At 39.0% G+C, this 18,961-nt stretch overlaps 4 protein-coding genes across 4 annotated transcripts in view; 3 read left to right on the top strand and 1 right to left on the bottom strand.

Annotated features, from left to right (window-relative positions):
- The first annotated feature begins 3,844 nt into the window (after positions 1-3,844).
- LOC143036033 (serine/threonine-protein kinase Chk1-like) lies at positions 3,845-5,280 on the top strand. The gene has a single exon (XM_076203291.1). It carries the CDS (start codon positions 4,282-4,284, stop codon positions 5,278-5,280), a length of 999 nt encoding a protein of 332 aa, XP_076059406.1. The 5' UTR covers positions 3,845-4,281.
- Positions 5,281-9,216: 3,936 nt separating this feature from the next.
- On the top strand, positions 9,217-10,224 carry LOC143036022 (serine/threonine-protein kinase Chk1-like). Its single transcript, XM_076203283.1, has one exon. The coding sequence runs from the start codon at positions 9,217-9,219 to the stop codon at positions 10,222-10,224; it is 1,008 nt and encodes a 335-aa protein (XP_076059398.1).
- A 3,077-nt stretch (positions 10,225-13,301) lies between these two features.
- LOC143036013 (serine/threonine-protein kinase Chk1-like) lies at positions 13,302-14,303 on the top strand. The gene has a single exon (XM_076203274.1). The coding sequence runs from the start codon at positions 13,302-13,304 to the stop codon at positions 14,301-14,303; it is 1,002 nt and encodes a 333-aa protein (XP_076059389.1).
- Positions 14,304-17,481: 3,178 nt separating this feature from the next.
- Positions 17,482-18,961, bottom strand: part of LOC143033962 (galactoside alpha-(1,2)-fucosyltransferase 2-like) — a 9,491-nt gene continuing 8,011 nt past the window's right edge. Inside the window, exons 4-6 of the mRNA XM_076199691.1 lie at positions 18,415-18,533; positions 18,020-18,289; positions 17,482-17,913 (exon numbers count right to left, since the gene is read on the bottom strand). Coding sequence (XP_076055806.1) covers positions 17,598-17,913; positions 18,020-18,289; positions 18,415-18,533 — 705 coding nt within the window. The 3' untranslated portion in view covers positions 17,482-17,597. The remainder of the gene's footprint in view (positions 17,914-18,019; positions 18,290-18,414; positions 18,534-18,961) is intronic.

Genomic DNA, 18,961 nt, shown 5'->3' with positions numbered 1-18,961 from the left:
CTCTTCTCCCAAATTATATGATCCTGTTATTCTGTTTTTGCTTTTTCCAAATTCCATTATACTGCACTTTTTTGTATTGAACTCCATCTCCCACTTCTTACTCCATTCCTGTACTTTATTTAGATCTCTCTGTAGTGATTCACAATCTTCTTCAGTTTTCACTCTTTTCAGTAGTTTTGCATCGTCTGCAAAGAAGCTCATATAGCTTTCAATTCCTTCATCCATATCATTAATATATATAGCAAACATTATTGGGGCCAGGACTGTTCCCTGCGGGACACCGCTTATTACTTCATTCCATTTTGAGTGCTGGTTTCTTATCACTACTCTCATTTTTCTTTCTTGCAAAAAGTCTTCCATCCAATTTAGTAATTTACCTTGTATTCCTCCTTCAGATTCTAGTTTCTTAAGCAACTTCTTATGTGGTACTTTGTCAAAAGCTTTTTTTAGGTCTAGAAATGCACAATCAGCCCATCCATCTCTTTCTTGTATTATATCTATTAGCCTTGAATAGAAGCATATTAAATTGGTGACGCATGATCGTCCTTGTCTGAATCCAAATTGCCTTGGATTTAGTACGTTGTTTTTTTCCAAGTATTTTACCCATCTATTTTTGATCATTCTTTCACAAATTTTTGCTATTGTACTTGTTAGAGAGACTGGTCTATAGTTGGTAGGTTCTTCTTTATTTCCTCCTTTATATATAGGTACTATATTTGCTTTTTTCCAATCTTCTGGAACTTTTCCTTCTTTCAAGGAACTGCTTATTATGCTATGTATTTTGTCTGCCAGTTCATTCCTGCATTCTTTCAGAATCCAGTTTGCTATTTCATCTGGTCCATGTGATTTTCTGACATCAAGATTACTCAATTGTATCAATATTTCATTCTTTGATACTTCTATTTTTTCTATAGGGGGGACTTTCTCTTTCCATTCAATCTCTTCAGGTTGTATGTTCTCCCTTGTAAACACTGATTTAAAATGTTTGTTCATAATTTCCGCCATTTCCATTTCCTCAGTGTATTCAACTCCCCCTTGTCTTAATTTCTCCAAGTCCTGTTTGTTTTTCAGTTTATTGTTTACAAATCTGTAGAATAGTTTTGGTTGATCTTTACATTTTTCTATGACGTCTTTTTCATATTTTCTCTTTTCCTCTGCATGTTTGTACATATTCATTTCTATAACTGGTATATATTTTCCATTTTTCAGGTTTTCTGTCTTTTTTCCATCTGGTCCAGGCTTTGTCTCTTTTGTCTTTTAACTCCCTACAACTTTTGTTGTACCAGCATTTTACATATTCTTTTTCTTGTTTTTGTCTTGGGACATACTTTTCCACTCCTTTTTTGTAAATTTTTGTCAAAATATTCCATTTCTTTTCCACTGATGTTTCTTCTTTGTATATTTCTTCCCAGTTTTCTTGTTGAAAGAATTCTCTTATTTTATCAAAGTTTGTTTTTTCATACATCATTCTTCCTTTTCTATATTGTTCATTTCTTTTCATATATTTTTCTTCATTAAGTTCCAGTTCAATCAATATGTGGTCACTTTTACCTATTGGTGTTTTATATTCAATCTTGACCACTATTCTAGGTTCAGATGTAATTAATAAGTCTAGTCTCGATGGTTCTTCTTCATTTCTATACCTAGTGTTCTCCTGTATCCATTGTGTCATTGTGTGGTCAATAATCATCTCAAGTAGAGCGTTTCCCCATGAGTCATCTCCACCCTTTACTGTCATTTCTTCCCAGCAGATTTCTTTGCAATTAAAGTCGCCCATCATAACTATTCTTCCTCCATCTTCCATTATTTTATTTGATGTTATCTTTGTGTCCTCTAACATACTTTTATGTTCACTCTCCTCCCATGAGGCTGTTTTTGGAGGCACATAATTTATCACAAAATTTCTGCTCTTCTTATCTCTGTCTTCCACTTCTATCATAATCATCTCTACTGTATTCTTTCCATATATGACACCTTTCACGTTTATATCCTTCTTAGTCAGGAACATAACTCCACCCCCTTGTTTTTTCTCTCTGTTTCTAATCCAATAATTGTATGCATCATGTCCTACACTGTTGGGTGGTAGTGGGCCTTTTAATTTTGTTTCTACAATTCCCATTATGTCTGGTTCTTTTTCTTTCAAATAATCATTCAGCTCATTCAATCCTGTTATTAATCCATCTATATTTGTGTAAGACACTCTTAGTTTTCTGCCACTTCCATTGTGTTCTCTGTTTCCCTTATGTTTTTCTTTTGTATGTCGAACTTCCTTAGTTTCATGTTCACTACTCTCCAATAGAATCTCTCTTTCTCTGACTCCGTTCTGTTCTCGTTTTTTGCCTTAGCTTCCAGTCTTTTCTGCTTTTCTTCCTCTCTTTCCTCTTTATTCATTTCTCTTTTATCCATATCTTTTTGTATTGTTCACTTGTTGCTAGTTTCCCTGTTTTGGATAAGATATTCTCTGCCGTTGTTTGTGACTTGAATTTAATCTTAATTGGTCTGGTCTTGTCTGTGCTATACTTTCCGAGTCTAAATTTCTCTTCGATTTGTTTCATAATTTCTGGTTCATCTTCCTGAACTGATTCTAGTAATTGGCTTACTTTTTCATTTTCCTCTTTGATTCTTGTGGTTCTATCTGGGTTATGTTTCTCTTCCATTCCTAATATAATTATACATTTCTTTTTGTCTGCTAAGTCTCTTACTATATTCTCCCTCTGTCTCATCACTTTAATAACTGAGTTTTCAGTTTGTTCATTCATTTGCTGTCTGATTATGTCAGTGAATGCAACCTTGCTATTTTCTTGAATTTTTTTCCAACCTTCTTTGTTCTCCATATTATTCTCCTTTAAGACTTTATTCTCATCTTTTACTTCTTTTAACTGTTGTTTTAATTCTTCAATTTCCTTAGTTAAGTTTTTGTTCGCCCTCTCTAGTTCTTCCAATTTTTCAATTCTTCGTATTATACTGTCAACATTACCGAACCTACGCTCCAAGTCCTCGTTCATCTTATCGACCTTCTCTTCTAGTCTTGTCAGTCGGGGGGGGGGTTGTGTCCCCCCCACCCTCTTTAAATCCCTTGAAAATATTCTCATCACTTTCTACTATATTGCTCCTATCTATACCTCTAATCTTCACATTCCTATTAGACATGTCGTCATCATCCAGCTCGTCTTGCGGTCGTTTGTCTACCTTTCGGCGGCCCGTCAGGGCCAATTCCTCCACCTCCTCATTACCTTCCATTTCCCCAGCAATCCCTCCCCCTCTCCTCTTTCCTTACTTTCCCACTACCCCACGAGCAATTTCCCCCCACCCTGCAAATACAAAAAGGCACTTCTCTTTGCGTTGGGATCCACAATCTGCACTTTTCTTCATAACGTTCTTCAAGCCGTCCGTTCGTTGAAAGTGTGTGTGTGTGTGTCTGTGTGTCTCTCTCTGTGTTTGTGTGTTTCCCTAGTTGTATTTACCTAGTTATATTGTACGGGAAGGGGAGCTATGCTTGTAGTAACCCGTCTTTCTATATCGCAACAGCTAATGTATTTGTGTGTGTGTGTGTGTGTGTGTGTGTGTGTGTGTGTGTGTGTGTGTGTGTGTGTGTGTATTTACCTAGTTGTATTTTACGGGACGAGAGCTATGCTCGTAGTGTGTGTGTGTGTGTGTGTGTGTGTGTGTGTGTGTGTGTGTGTGTGTGTGTGTGTGTGTGTGTGTGTGTGTGTGTGTGTGTGTGTGTGTGTGTGTGTGTGTATGCGTGTGTATGCGTGTGTATGCGTGTGTGTGTGTGTGTGTGTGTGTGTGTGTGTGTGTGTGACCAGATGCATATAAAGCGAAAGGAAATAAGATTGAAAGCAATAGGTAAAAGATTCATACTAATGACTTTTCTATTTGAGAAGAGCGTGTAGAGATGAAGCATACGCTAATATAAACAAAGTTGACACAGAACCCCTTCGTTAGTTTCAGCGAGTGCTGCGAGAAAGTCACAGAATATCCAAATGACTTAGTGGCACAATAATGTCTTAATTTTATTTTCTAGTTAATTAAAACAATATTATTCAACTATGATACACAAACTGGAAGCCTCGAAATTATCTTGTTTGATTCCAAAGTCACGACTTTATGTTTTACGCGTTTTCTTCTGTGTAACGCTTGAAAATTTCCATTTGGATGGAGGGTACACTACAGGGATTAATTCTTGCAAAATGTCATAAACTGTGATGTTCATTACGATCCATTTCGTCACACACCCAAACTCAAATTCATTTATATTTTGTGCGAGAATTCAGCAAGATGTTCAACAAGTACTCAAGACTGCAAGAACTTTCTTCAGACTCCAAGGACCAACACCAGAACAGCGGCATCAAGAAAACGAAGTCTTTCTGGAAGAGTCTCCTTAGTTGTGCCGCTTTCCTCAGCTGCCTGCGTGGAGAATCTTCAGGACAAAAGAAGAGAACCATCGTTAAAATTCCAGGATGGAAGATCTCTTGGGAGAACAAGAAGAAGGCCCGAACATTCAAAAATAAACATGAATGGATGAGTCTTCGAGTACTCGGATTCGGGTCCTTCGGCAGAGTTCTTTTGGCAAAGAATGCCAACAACGGGGACAAAGTTGCAATCAAAATCGTCCCTTTACGTTTTGAAATGAGAAAATGTACGGATGAGGAAACTATCCATTTCCAACTTAATCATCCAAACATCATCAACCTCCATTGTTGGGAGAGGTCAGAACACACACTGACCTTATTTATGGAATACTGTTCACGAGGAGACCTCAAGAGTACCATCAAGAGCGTAGGACTGAAGGACGCCCTGCAATATTTTTCTCAACTGATGAAAGGCGTCGATTACCTTCATTCCAGAGGCGTCGTCCATCGTGATCTAAAGCCAGCGAACCTCCTCCTCACTCAACACAAAGTCGTCAAGATTGCCGATTTCGGGCTGGCAGACGTCTTCATCGTCGAAGGCGAGGAGGTTCGATTAAGTGGCATTGTGGGTACTCCAGCGTACATGGCTCCTGAAATCTTTCAAGAATCGAGCTATCTTGGCCCTCCTGTCGACCTCTGGGCATGCGGTATCATCTTGGTCCGTATGCTTGGCACAGCCAAACCATGGGGAGAAGCGACGCCACAGGATCAACATTATAAGGTGTGGATGGACAAAGATCCAAAAATTAACAATATTCGACCTTGGACATGCCTCACTGACTCCTCCAAGCCGACTGCAGACCTTCTTCTGGAAGTAGATCCGATCCAGCGTCTATCTGGATGGAGAGAATTTTGTCAAGAATGAACGTACTCACATTAAAGGTCGTCATTCTCAGATGAAAGAAAATAGAAAAATGGGCAAAATACAAAAATTAATGAAAAATAAGAATAGATAAATAGAATTAAATCAAATACAAAATATATAAAACAAAAAAAAATAGAATCAAAAAGTCAGTAATTTTAGAAGGGTTTTTCCCTCAGCTGAATAAAATCACCTAGCAGCAACGTACACAAAAAGTCCATAAATATTATTCCATCCGTCACAGGATTATTTTTAAACGCCCACAATGTTTCTTAAACGGTGTCCCGAATTCTAACAACGATAAAGATTGGATTTGCTGTTACACATAAATTTATCTCCTAGAATTTGAACCCGAGTTAAATTTATGTTAGCTAGAAGGAGTCTGAAAGAGAAAGGTGCTCTCTCGTCCATATTCAGTCTAGATGGACAAGGAACTGATGTCAGACTACATCGTTTAGACTGACCACGTTTCCAGTCTTGTGATGGTCTGACAGTCGCCTGATGGGAGTATTACGCTTCGATATCCCGTCTCTCAAAAACGAACTTGCAACGTTTTCGAGTTTGACAGTGTTACGGCGTTTTGCCTTGTCATCTTAGGAACATAAGAATGAAGGAGACTGAGGGAGGCCATAGGGCGTACACTAGGCAGTTCTATGTCCATTACCACATGTCATCTCCATCCATAAAGTTGTCCAACCGTTCCTAAAACAACCGATAGTTTCAGCGCTCACTACATGGTTACTAAGTCAATTCCACTTGTTGACCACCCTATTAGTAAACATACTCTTGTCTATTTCATTCTTAAATCTAAATTTGTCCAATTTAAATTCATTACTGTGAGTCCTGCCCTGTTGTCTTAATATGATGACCTTGTGTGCGTCACCCTTCTTAAAGCCTTTGATCTACTTGAACACCTCTATTAGATCACCCCGCACTCTGAGTCTTTCCAGAGTGTAAGTTAACGAGCCTAAGTCTCTCCTCTTCAGGTAAATTTCTTAGCCCATGTATCATTTTGGTCATTCTCCTCTATATTGATTCTAGTGAACTGATGTCCATTCGATAGGACGGAGAACAAAAATGTACAGTATACTCAACGATGGTTCTAACTAACGCTAGATAAAGTTTATTAATTATCTCTGCACTTCTATTCGAAACCGTCCTAGCAATGAAATCTAACGCTCTGTTAAATTTATTCCTGGTGCTAATTCACCGTTTCCTGGATTTAAGGTCAGGACTCACTGGAACTCCCAAGTTTTTTTGGCACTCACTTTTCTCTAAGAATGTGTTATCTAAGCTATATCTGTTTTCGAGGTTGTGTAGCCCTACGTTTAACGCACTGCACTTTGAGATATTGAAGTCCATTTGCCGTTTCTTCAACGAAATCAAGCAATTTGTTAAGATCATCCCACACAATCTCGGCCTAGTCTCCTGACCTAATTAGGTGCCCTATTCTAGTGTCGTCCGCAAACTTACTAACATCACTATTAATATCATTGTCCAAGTCGTTTATGTACATAATGAACAATAAAAGAACCAAAAACCGAGCCCTGGGCAACTCCACTAGAAACACTCCCCATTTGCATTTTACACCATTTATGGTGACCCGCTGTTTTCTCTCACTGATCCAAACTCTAACACTTTAACTCCTATGCCATGGGATTTTATCTTATTTAGTAGTCTCTGGTGGGGAACCTTGTCGAACTCTTTAAACTCAATGTAAATAAAATCGTAACTATCATTCTTATATAACGCCTTATATACTTTAGTATAAAAAAGATACAAGATTCGTCACACATGACTTACAAAGGATTACAAAGGAGGAGCATGCTGACAACAGACCTTTTGGTCCATAACTAGGTCGGATGCGAGAAAAAAACATAATAATGATAAATGAAGAAAATTATAATACAAATAATACTAAACAAAATAAATAGATAAATGGATAGGTATAGTTAAATAATAACCAAGCAGGTAATAGTAAATAATAGAAAATTGACAGATAAATATTGATAAATGAAAATCAACCAAATAATAGTAGACAAACAGACAAATAATAACAAACAAATAAACAAATATTATCAAATAAATGGCAGGCATATTCTTTAGTCTTCTGGAGGCTATTTCTGTAGTGGTTATATCACCAAATATCCACTAACTACCACTACTCTTTAGTTTGTGATCTTTTTTTGCCGTCTGTGGCTCCTAAGGTGTCTATGGACTCCAGGTGGATCTCATTGGTCTCGGTCAAGGTGACCAAAGTCTTCTGTTCAACCTAAACTTATATACCAATTGATGCAGTGACAGAGGATAAGGGTTGTACTTTTGAGAACGCTCTCTAGCACTGACGAACATTTTCTACCATTAGAGAGCAAAACCCTACTAGCCTCGTTAACTATACCTATGAAAATTATCGATAGATTTTATAGATAAGCCAGCAACCCAAAAACTTTAACTTAAAACAGAGGTCAAATTGCTAATTGTAATGGCAGAGAGCGTTCGCCAGGACTGATGGAAGACATGAGAGTCCATTGATAGGTAGTTTAAATGGACTTTTAAAACCCTCACACTATTTCACTTTATGCATTTGGTTCAAGAAACTCATGTCTTAAAACAAGTTTGTGTATTTGATTCAAGAATTTCATGCCGTGTGTGCTATGGGCATATTGGACGGCCATCTTCATTATGTCAAAGGAAATCATGGCATTAAAGACCTATTTTTCTTCTGTCACGTCAGTGGTCTAGTGTCAGATGACATTTGTTCCTCATGTCCTTGGTTTCCACCGTTGTTCCACAATATCGTATCGCTTTGACACGAAACCCCATATTTGCAGTTTTATTCCTGAAACCGTCTCAATAAGTCAGAACGCAGCTGGTCAAAAGTGAATGGAGGAGAGTTCTTGGCAGAGTTCAGTGGGCCGTGTGATCATCAAATTCAGCAAAGCAAAGAAATTAGCTTCGTTCGGGATCTCATGAAATTGAGTGATCATAATTTCGGTAATCGTCAGTGTCACGAAAATAAGAATATTATTGTGATCTTAGCCGAAACATGATATTCACCTCATGTGTGTGTGTGTGTGTGTGTGTGTGTGTGTGTGTGTGTGCGTGTGTATCTGCGTCTATGTGTCTTTGTGTGTGTGTATTCACCATGGTCTTGGATCACTTGATGGACTCGCGATCGATAACTATTTCCCTCCCGGATGAGAGCTCTAGAGTTCATATATGTGTGTGTTTGTGTGTGTGTGTGTGTGTGTGTGTGTGTGTGTGTGTGTTCACCTAATTGTATTGACCTAATTGAAATATACAAGAAAAAATATGCTCATAAAATTCACTCTGTCTGTGTGTGTGTGTGTGTGTGTGTGTGTGTGTGTGTGTGTGTGTGTGTGTGTGTGTGTGTGTGTGTGTGTGTGTGTGTGTGTGTGTGCGTGTGTGTGAGTGTGTGGATGCGTGCATGTGTGTGTGCATGTGACCAGATGCACATAAAGTGAAATGGAATGAGATTGAAAGCGATAGGTAAAGGATTTAAAGGATTCATACTAATGATCTTTGTATTTGAGAAGAGTGTACGCAAATATGAACAAAGTTGACACAGAACTCCTTCGTTAGTTTCAGCAAATGCTGTGAGAAAGTCACAGAATATCCAATTGACTTAGTGGCACAATAATGTTATAATTTTTATTTTCTAGTTAAAACTAAACAATGTTATTCAACTATGACAAACAAACTGGAAGCCTCGAAATTATCTTGTTTGATTCCAAAGTCACGACTTTATGTTTTACGCGTTTTCTTCTGTGTAACGCTTGAAAATTTCCATTTGGATGGAGGGTACACTACAGGGATTAATTCTTGCAAAATGTCATAAACTGTCATGTTCATGATGATCCATCTCGTCACACACCCAAGCTCAAATTCCATCTAGATTTTGTGCGTGAATTCAGCAAGATGTTCAAAAACAAGTACTCAAGACTGCAGGAAGAACTTTCTTCAGACCCTACGAACCAGGAACAGACCAACGAGATCAAGAGAACGAAGAAGTCTTTCTGGAAGAGTCTCCTTAGTTGTGCCGCTTTCCTCAGCTGCCTTCGTGGAGAATCTTCAGGACAAAGGAAGAGAACCATCGTTAAGATTCCCGGATGGAAGATCTCTTGGGAAAACAAGAAGAAGGCCCGAACATTCAAAAATAAACATGAATGGATGAGTCTTCGAGTACTCGGATTCGGGTCCTTCGGCAGAGTTCTTTTGGCAAAGAATGCCAACAACGGGGACAAAGTTGCAATCAAAATCGTCCCTTTACGTTTTGAAATGAGAAAATGTACGGATGAGGAAACTATCCATTTCCAACTTAATCATCCAAACATCATCAACCTCCATTGTTGGGAGAGGTCAGAACACACACTGACCTTATTTATGGAATACTGTTCAGGAGGAGACCTCAAAAGTACCCTCAAGAGCGTAGGACCGAAGGACGCCCTGCAATATTTTTCTCAACTAATGAAAGGCGTCGATTTCCTTCATTCCAGAGGCGTCGTCCATCGCGATCTAAAGCCAGCGAACCTCCTCCTCACTCAACACAAAGTCGTCAAGATTGCCGATTTCGGGCTGGCAGACGTCTTCATCGTCGAAGGCGAGGAGGTTCGATTAAGTGGCATTGTGGGTACTCCAGCGTACATGGCTCCTGAAATCTTTCAAGAATCGAGCTATCTTGGCCCTCCTGTCGACCTCTGGGCATGCGGCATCATCTTGGTCCGTATGCTTGGCACAGCCAAACCATGGGGAGAAGCGACGCCACAGGATCAACATTATAAGGTGTGGATGGACAAAGATCCAAAAATTAACAACATTCGACCTTGGAGATGCCTCACTGACTCCTCGAAGACAACTGCAGACCTTCTTCTGGAAGTAGATCCGATCCAGCGTCTATCTGGATGGAGAGAATTTTGTCAGCATTGAACGTACTCCCATTACAGGTCGTCATTCTCAGAGGAAAGAAAATAGAAAAAAGGGCAAAATACAAAATTAATGAAAATAAGAAGAAATAAATGGAATTAAATAAAATACATAAAATATAAAACAAGGAAAATAAAATGAAAAAGTCAATAATTCCATTAAAAAAGGGTTTTCCCCTCAGCTGAATAAAATCACCTAGCAGCAACGTACACAAAAAGTGCATAAATATTATTCCATCCGTCACAAGATTATTTTTAAACGCCCACAATGTTTCTTAATTGGTGTCCCGACTTATAACAACGATAAAGATTGGATTTGCTGTTACATATAAATTTATCTCCTAGAATTTGAACCCACGAGTTAAATTTGTGTTAGCTAGAGGGCGTCTGAAAAAGACAGGTACTCCCTCGTCCACAATCAGTCTAGAACTCTAGATGGACAAGGAACTGATGTCAGACTACATTGTTTAGACTGACCACGTTTTCAGTCTTGTGACGGTCTGACAGTCGCCTGTTGGGAGTATTACGCTTCGATGTCCCGTCTCTCAAAAATGGACTTTCCGCCTTCTCGAGTTTGACAGTGTCACTGTGTTTTGCCCTTGCTTGTCATCTTAAGAACATAAGAATGAAGGGGACTGCAAGAGACCATAGGGCCTACACTAGGCAGTTCCATGTTCATTACCACATGTCATCTCCATCCATAAAGTTGTCTAACCGTTTCTTAAAACAACCGATAGTTTCAGCGATCACTACATGGTTATCTGTGTCAGTTCCATTCGTTGACCACCCCATTAGTGAATCAGTTCTTACCTATTTCCTTATTAAATCTAAATTTGTCAAATTTCAATCCATTAAGGCGAGTCCTGCCCTGTTGTCTTTATAGGATGACCTTGTTTGCGTCACCCTTGTTAAAGCCTTTGATCTACTTGAACACCTCTATTAGATCACCCCGCACTCTGAGTCTTTCCAGAGTGTAACTTAAGATGCCTAAGACTCTCTTCTTAAGGCAAATTTCTGAGCCCATGTATTATATGGTCACTCTCCTCTGTACTGATTCTAGTGAATTAATGTCCATTCTATAGGACAGAGACCAAAACTGTACCGCATAGTCAAGGATAGGTCTAACTAACGATAGAGTTTGATAATTACCTCTGCACTTCTATTCGCAACCGACCATGCAATGAAACCTAATGATCTGTTAGCTTTATTCCTGGTGCTAATGCACTGTTTCCTGGATTTAAGGTCAGGAGTCACCAGAACTCCCAAGTCTCTCTCGCACTCACTTTTCTCTAAAATCGTGTTATCTAAGCTATATCTGTTTTCGAGGTTATGTAGCCCTACGTTTAACACGCTGCACTTTGAGATATTAAAGTTCATTTGCCATTTCACCGACCATGTGAACAATCTGTTAAGATCATCCTGCAGAATATCGGCATCGTCTCCTTACCTAATTAGGCGTCCTATTTTAGCGTCGTCCGCAAACTTACTAACATCACTATTAATCCCATTGTCCAAGTCCTTTGTATACAAAGTGAACAATAAGGGACCCAAACGGACTACTGGAGAACTCCACTAGAAACACTAACCCATTTGGATTTTACACAGTTTATGGTGAACCGCAGTTTTCTCTCAGAAATATAATTGGGAGTCGCTTTTATTTATCCTGGAAAACTTCAATACAAATAGTCACTCACAAATATTCGTTTTCTATAGTAAGCTTGACATAGAAAATGTACATTAATCCTTTGTATTTTCGCAAAGTTAACAAATAACGAAATCGACTCCATGATAGCAAATTATAGTAAATATTGCCAAATAATGACCATAGAAAGGTAGGTTACCCAGCTAAATCTATTTTAATAGTTGAAAGAAATAAACTGGTTTTCAAAATAAAAAATAAAACTTGCGTTGGAAAGGGATAACAAATACAAATTTAGGATGGAGATTTAGAAAACATCACTTTAAAAACGATAAGGCAACATCAGAACTAATAACTACAATGCCCTAAACATCACTGGAGAATAAGTTGATTAGTACTGTAATAGCTGCAATCATATAAAGAATTACGTACAACAAAGTTCGCGTGAGGACAGCAAATTTAGATATTAGAAATAGCCCCATGATATATAAAGAACTAATGATAAATAAAAGAATCCTGATTTCTGGCTATCAGTTGAGAACAGGCAACATTTTTAACATGGCACTTAATCTTTATTAGTTGGTAATAATCTTATGTTAGACGGGAAGTCGTTCCATAATACAGAACTATTGTGATAGAAGCTGGTTTTGCAGAAGGAGCCAGCGTGTCTGATTTGGTAGCAGTCTCAGCTATTTCTGGTGCAGTTGTGTACTATTGGTTGTAAATTGTATCTTAGGTAATTTGGAGTATTATTATTGTAAAAGTTGTATACATGTGTGTGTGTGTATGTGTGTGTGTGTGTGAGTGTGTGTGTGTGTGTGCGTGTGTGTGTACTTACCTAGTTGTATTTTACGGGACGAGAGCTATGCTCGTAGTGTGTGTGTTTGTGTGTGTGTGTGTGTGTGTGTGTGTGTGTGTGTGTGTGTGTGTGTGTGTGTGTGTCTACGTGCGTGCGTGCGTCCGTGTATGTGTGTGTGTGTGTGTGTGTGTGTGTGTGTGTGTGTGTGTGTGTGTGTGTGTGTGTGTGTGTGTGTGACCAGATGCATATAAAGCGAAAGGAAATAAGATTGAAAGCAATAGGTAAAAGATTCATACTAATGACTTTTCTATTTGAGAAGAGCGTGTAGAGATGAAGCATAATATGCAGAATATCCAGTTGACTTAATGGTGCAATAATGTTTTAATTTGTATTTTCTAGTTAAAACTAAACAATATTATTCAACTATGACACACAAACTGGAAGCCTCGAAATTATCTTGTCTAATTCCAAAATGTTTTACGCGTTTTCTTCTGTGTAACGCTTGAAAATTTCCATTTGGATGGAGGGTACACTACAGGGATTAATTCTTGCAAAATGTCATAAACTGTGATGTTCATTACGATCCATTTCGTCACACACCCAAACTCAAATTCATTTATATTTTGTACGAGAATTCAGCAAGATGTTCAACAAGTACTCAAGACTGCAAGAACTTTCTTCAGACTCCAACGACCAACACCAGAACAGCGGCATCAAGACACCAAAGAAGTCTTTCTGGAAGAGTCTCCTTAGTTGTGCCGCTTTCCTCAGCTGCCTTCGTGGAGAATCTTCAGGACAAAAGAAGAGAACCATCGTTAAAATTCCCGGATGGAAGATCTCTTGGGAGAACAAGAAGAAGGCCCGAACATTCAAAAATAAACATGAATGGATGAGTCTTCGAGTACTCGGATCCGGGTCCTTCGGCAGAGTTCTTTTGGCAAAGAATGCCAACAACGGGGACAAAGTTGCAATCAAAATCGTCCCTTTACATTTTGAAATGAGAAAATGTACGGATGAGGAAACTATCCATTTCCAACTTAATCATCCAAACATCATCAACCTCCATTGTTGGGAGAGGTCAGAACACACACTGACCTTATTTATGGAATACTGTTCAGGAGGAGACCTCAAGAGTACCATCAAGAGCGTAGGACTGAAGGACGCCCTGCAATATTTTTCTCAACTAATGAAAGGCGTCGATTTCCTTCATTCCAGAGGCGTCGTCCATCGCGATCTAAAGCCAGCGAACCTCCTCCTCACTCAACACAAAGTCGTCAAGATTGCCGATTTCGGGCTGGCAGACGTCTTCATCGTCGAAGGCGAGGAGGTTCGATTAAGTGGCATTGTGGGTACTCCAGCGTACATGGCTCCTGAAATATTTCAAGAATCGAGCTATCTTGGCCCTCCTGTCGACCTCTGGGCATGCGGCATCATCTTGGTCCGTATGCTTGGCACAGCCAAACCATGGGGAGAAGCGACGCCACAGGATCAACATTATAAGGTGTGGATGGACAAAGATCCAAAAATTAACAACATTCGACCTTGGAGATGCCTCACTGACTCCTCCAAGTCAACTGCAGACCTTCTTCTGGAAGTAGATCCGATCCAGCGTCTATCTGGATGGAGAGAATTTTCTCAGGATTGAATGTACTCCCATTAAAGGTCGTCATTCTCACAGGAAAGAAAATAGAAAAAAGGGCAAAATACAAAATTAATGAAAAATAGGAATGAATAAATGGAATTAAATAAAATACATACACCATAAAACAAGAAAAATAAAATTAAAACGTCAATAATTCCGTTAAAAAGGGTTTCCCCTCAGCTGAATAAAATCAACTAGCAGCAACGTACATAAAAAGTGCATAGGTATTATTCCATCCGTCACAGGATTATTTTTAAACTTCCACAATTTTTCTTAAACGGTGTCCCGACTTATAACAACGATAAAGACTGGATTTGCTGTTACACATAAATTTGTCTCCTAGAATCTGAACCCATGAGTTAGATTTATGTTAGCTAGAAGGAGTCTGAATGAGAAAGGTGCTCTCTCGTCCACATTCAGTCTAGATGGACAAGGAACTCATGTCAGACTACATCGTTTGGACTGACCACGTTTCCAGTCTTGTGACGGTCTGACAGTCGCCTGTTGGGAGTATTACACTTCGATGTCCCGTCCCTCAAAAAATGGACTTTCCGCCTTCTCGAGTTTGACAGTGCACTGTCATTTGCCATTGCTTGTCATCTTAAGAACATAAGAATGAAGGGGACTGCAAGAGACCATAGGGCCTACACTAGGCAGTTCCATGTCCATTACCACATGTCATCTCCATCCATAAAGTTGTCTAACCGTTTCTTAAAACAACCGATAGTTTCAGCGATTACTACATGGTTATCTAAGTCAGTTCCATTCGTTGACCACCCCATTAGTGAATCAGTTCTTGCCTATTTCCTTATTAAATCTAAATTTGTCAAATTTCAATCCATTAAGGCGAGTCCTGCCCTGTTGTCTTAATAGGATGACCTTGTTTGCGTCACCCTTGTTAAAGCCTTTGATCTACTTGAACACCTCTATTAGATCACCCCGCACTCTCAGTCTTTCCAGAGTGTAACTTAAGGTGCCTAAGCCTCTCTTCTTAAGGCAAATTTCTGAGCCCATGTATTATATGGTCACTCTCCTCTGTACTGATTCTAGTGAATTAATGTCCATTCTATAGGACGGAGACCAAAACTGTACCGCATAGTCAAGGATAGGTCTAACTAACGCTAGATACAGTTTGATAATTACCTCTGCACTTCTATTCGTAACCGTCCAAGCAATGAAACCTAATGCTCTGTTAGCTTTATTCCTGGTGCTAATGCACTGTTTCCTGGATTTAAGGTCAGGAGTCACTAGACTCACCAAGTCTCTCTCGCACTCACTTTTCTCTAAAATCGTGTTATCTAAGCTATATCTGTTTTCGAGGTTATGTAGCCCTACGTTTAACACGCTGCACTTTGAGATATTGAAGTTCATTTGCCATTTCACCGACCATGTGAACAATTTGTTCAAATCATCCTGCAGAATATCAGCGTCGTCTCCTCACCTAATTAGGCGTCCTATTTTAGCGTCGTCCGCAAACTTACTAACATCACTATTAATCCCATTGTCCAAGTCCTTTATATACATAATGAACAATAAGGGACCCAAAACCGACTACTGTAGAACTCCACTAGAAACACTACCCCATTTGGATTTGACACAGTTTATGGTGAACCGCAGTTTTCTCTTACTGATCCAAGCTCTAATCTATTCTAACACTTTTCCTCCTATGCTATAGGTTTTGATTTTATTTAGTAGTCTCTGGTGGGGCAACTTGTCGAACTCTTTGCTAAAGTCAAGGTAAATAACATCGTAACTATCATTGTTATCTGACGCCTCATATATTTTAGTATAAAAAGATAGAAGATTAGTCACACATGACTTAGCCTTGAAGAAACCATGCTGTGAGTCATGAATCAAATTGTCTCTCGATGTGATCTCTGAGTCTATTAACTATTATCGATTCAAGCATTTTAACTATAACTGATGGGAAACTGATTGGCCTGTAGTTGCATATAGATTTATCTCCCTTTTTGAAAATAGGAAAAACGTTTGCCTGCCCCCAAGCAATAGACACAAAACCAGTGTCTACCGGTTTATTAGATATTTCTGTTAACTGGTCACAGATTTCAAATTTACACTCTTTAAGCACTCTCGGAAAATTTTCGTCTGGACTAGGGAATTTTGTAGCTTTTAAGTCTGACTACTTCTACCTTACTAATGCAACAATTTGTCTAACTAATTTTTTTATGACTAGGCTATTGCCCAAAGCAAGGACATGGTCAGTGTCTGTTGACAATAATGATGTTAAAACTTTTGGTACTTGCAACCACGACTTGTCTTGTGCTTTCGATGTCGAACAAAATTCTCTCGGTGCTTTAGTATGACACTCAGTGTTAATCTGACATAACCAGTATTGTCCATAGATAAGACCACTTCAATACAGTCAATAGATATATATTCTTCCAATAACAACACCAACTTGACTCTAATGCCGTATTACAACTGAGTCATTTTGGTGACCAAAGAATGATTTCACTATAGATATGGCACTAAACTCTCGACCACACACCCATAGTATTTGAGGACACAAGTGAGAACATTGTTTGGCAACAGACTACTTCTGCTGCAGAAGACCAACCGGCAAAGAGTCTTTTCTGATTGTCTTCTGCAGTCTGCAGACACTTTTCATGTGTACAAGGTTAATCTGCCACCAACACCATCAGCTTGCCAGGGCAGTAGGAGTCGCAGGTAGCTACTGAATAAAACTACTCTAAATCTATTTCTAGTTGTCAGGGAATAAGAATTTTTGAGTGTAATAGAATGTTCCACCAATGGACAAAACGAATTCCTTGGGAATCTTGTCCTTGACCTTCGTATAAGTAACTAAGCATTTACTTGCATTAATCACATCATATCTTTAAGGAATTTATTACTCTCTATTGTTTATAGAGAGAATGATAGATAATGACCATCTGGATTTTGAAATGATGAATTAGATTTGTGTCAGCAAACATCACTATCCCACTTCCATTGTCTCGCAGTTACAATATCTTCATAACAAATAAGAATAATCACACAGATACCATCATTTTTCTTCTCTCGATTCCTGTTAATAAATGATGTACTACCTGCTATGTGTATATGTAGTACATGGATCGTTATAGCCTTCAGGCAAACGAAAATGGACCAGTTCGACAGCGAATACTTCCGACGACAAGATAATGTTTTCAGCCTAATTAATACAAGAATTCATGAGTGATCCACTTTATCTTAAAGAAATCTACAAACCTCATCAGACATGAAAACAGTAATGGCCTGTTATGGGTAAACTGAAAATTCTCCATCCGTCAGACTCTATTATGGTTTCCGATAGTGAAAAGGAATCAGATTCTCGTGGTAAGCCTCGGACACCCAAATTTCAATTTTATAGGGTCGTTTTAAGTTGTAGGTTACGTTGGTAGCGTAGATGATGTCCCCCTTTGCCAGCAGTCCACCAAATAGAGCAAAAGTACCAAGGCCATAGATTAAGTGGTCAGACAGAGCCATGAGTGCCAGGTCTTCGTTCCTCGATATGGGCTTATCGAGGGCCACTGCATCCGGATGAGCCAGGACTATGTTCTTGTGGCACCAGGGAAGGTCGTCCGACACCACGATGAACACCACTTTGCCATACCTGAGAAGAGGAACAAAGAATGAAACCACGTGCAAGGGAAAAGGAATTATAAAAACACCCCCAAAAGAATGGGAAATAGATGAAACATGAAGGAGGCACTTCTCACCTTTTCCTCGCATAGGCAAAGGCGTCATGGAAATAGATAGGTTCCATGACTTTGGAATTAACCTGCGATTTCATATACGAGATGTAATTCGTCCTCCTTACGTGAACTCCAATAACCACAGGCCGTTCGCTACCTGGAGCCTGAATGGTCTTGTCTGTATGGGACGCTATCTCCATCTTCTTTCTCCATTTCTCCAAAAGTAGATTTCTGTATCGCTCTGCTGATTGTTTAACCGATGGATGGAATCGGTAGAAAAATCTCAAGAGACTCCTTCCAACAAAAACGAGAACAATATTAGAACACATGAGTAGAGGGTATTTTATAGTTGTAGAGAAAAAAATGAACCCTGTGATAAACAACTTGATGTCAGAGGAAAAGACAACAATACTACCCACCTATATTGTATGAAAAAGGCAGGGTGACAAGGGTATGCGACAATTCTTATGCAAATATCTAGACCATTTAGTGCCACATAGTTCTCGGCATCGTAAATATCCATCCTCTGGATATCCTTCTACTCGCATGTGGGAAAAAGAAAAGAAAGTTACCAGGATAAGAATACGCTGTGTTCCAAGTCAGTCGACTGATTATGGACATAATAAGAAGGTAGAAATTTCATCTAAATGGATAGGAGAGACAAGTTGCACTGTGAAGTATTCATGTACACATATGTAAGTATTGTTGCCCAAACAAATGCACTTCCATAAGACACATATTTGATATAGAGATCCTCATGTCCCATAGATGGGACAAAGAGCAGAAGTCTGGCATACGAAAGGTCCAAGTGACAGTAGTTCCAATATAAGCTCAAAGATATACGATCAGCAAATATTATCCTCATCCCTACTCCGTCTAGGCTACTTATTCTGAACCTATTTCCATGTGTATTACATAATAATTTATTGTTGTTCTTTAGCCTTCTGGGGGTTATTTCTGTACTGG

The sequence above is a fragment of the Oratosquilla oratoria genome, chromosome 2 (assembly GCF_046742065.1).
Source record: "Oratosquilla oratoria isolate Oo_2021 chromosome 2, ASM4674206v1, whole genome shotgun sequence".
Classification (NCBI taxonomy): domain Eukaryota; kingdom Metazoa; phylum Arthropoda; class Malacostraca; order Stomatopoda; family Squillidae; genus Oratosquilla; species Oratosquilla oratoria.
This window is presented reverse-complemented; position numbering and strand designations above follow the sequence as displayed.

Excerpts from the sequence above, each read along its gene's own strand:
- LOC143036033 (XM_076203291.1), top strand. The coding sequence starts at position 4,282 with ATGTTCAACAAGTACTCAAGACTGCAAGAACTTTCTTCAGACTCCAAG.
- LOC143036022 (XM_076203283.1), top strand. The coding sequence starts at position 9,217 with ATGTTCAAAAACAAGTACTCAAGACTGCAGGAAGAACTTTCTTCAGAC.
- LOC143036013 (XM_076203274.1), top strand. The coding sequence starts at position 13,302 with ATGTTCAACAAGTACTCAAGACTGCAAGAACTTTCTTCAGACTCCAAC.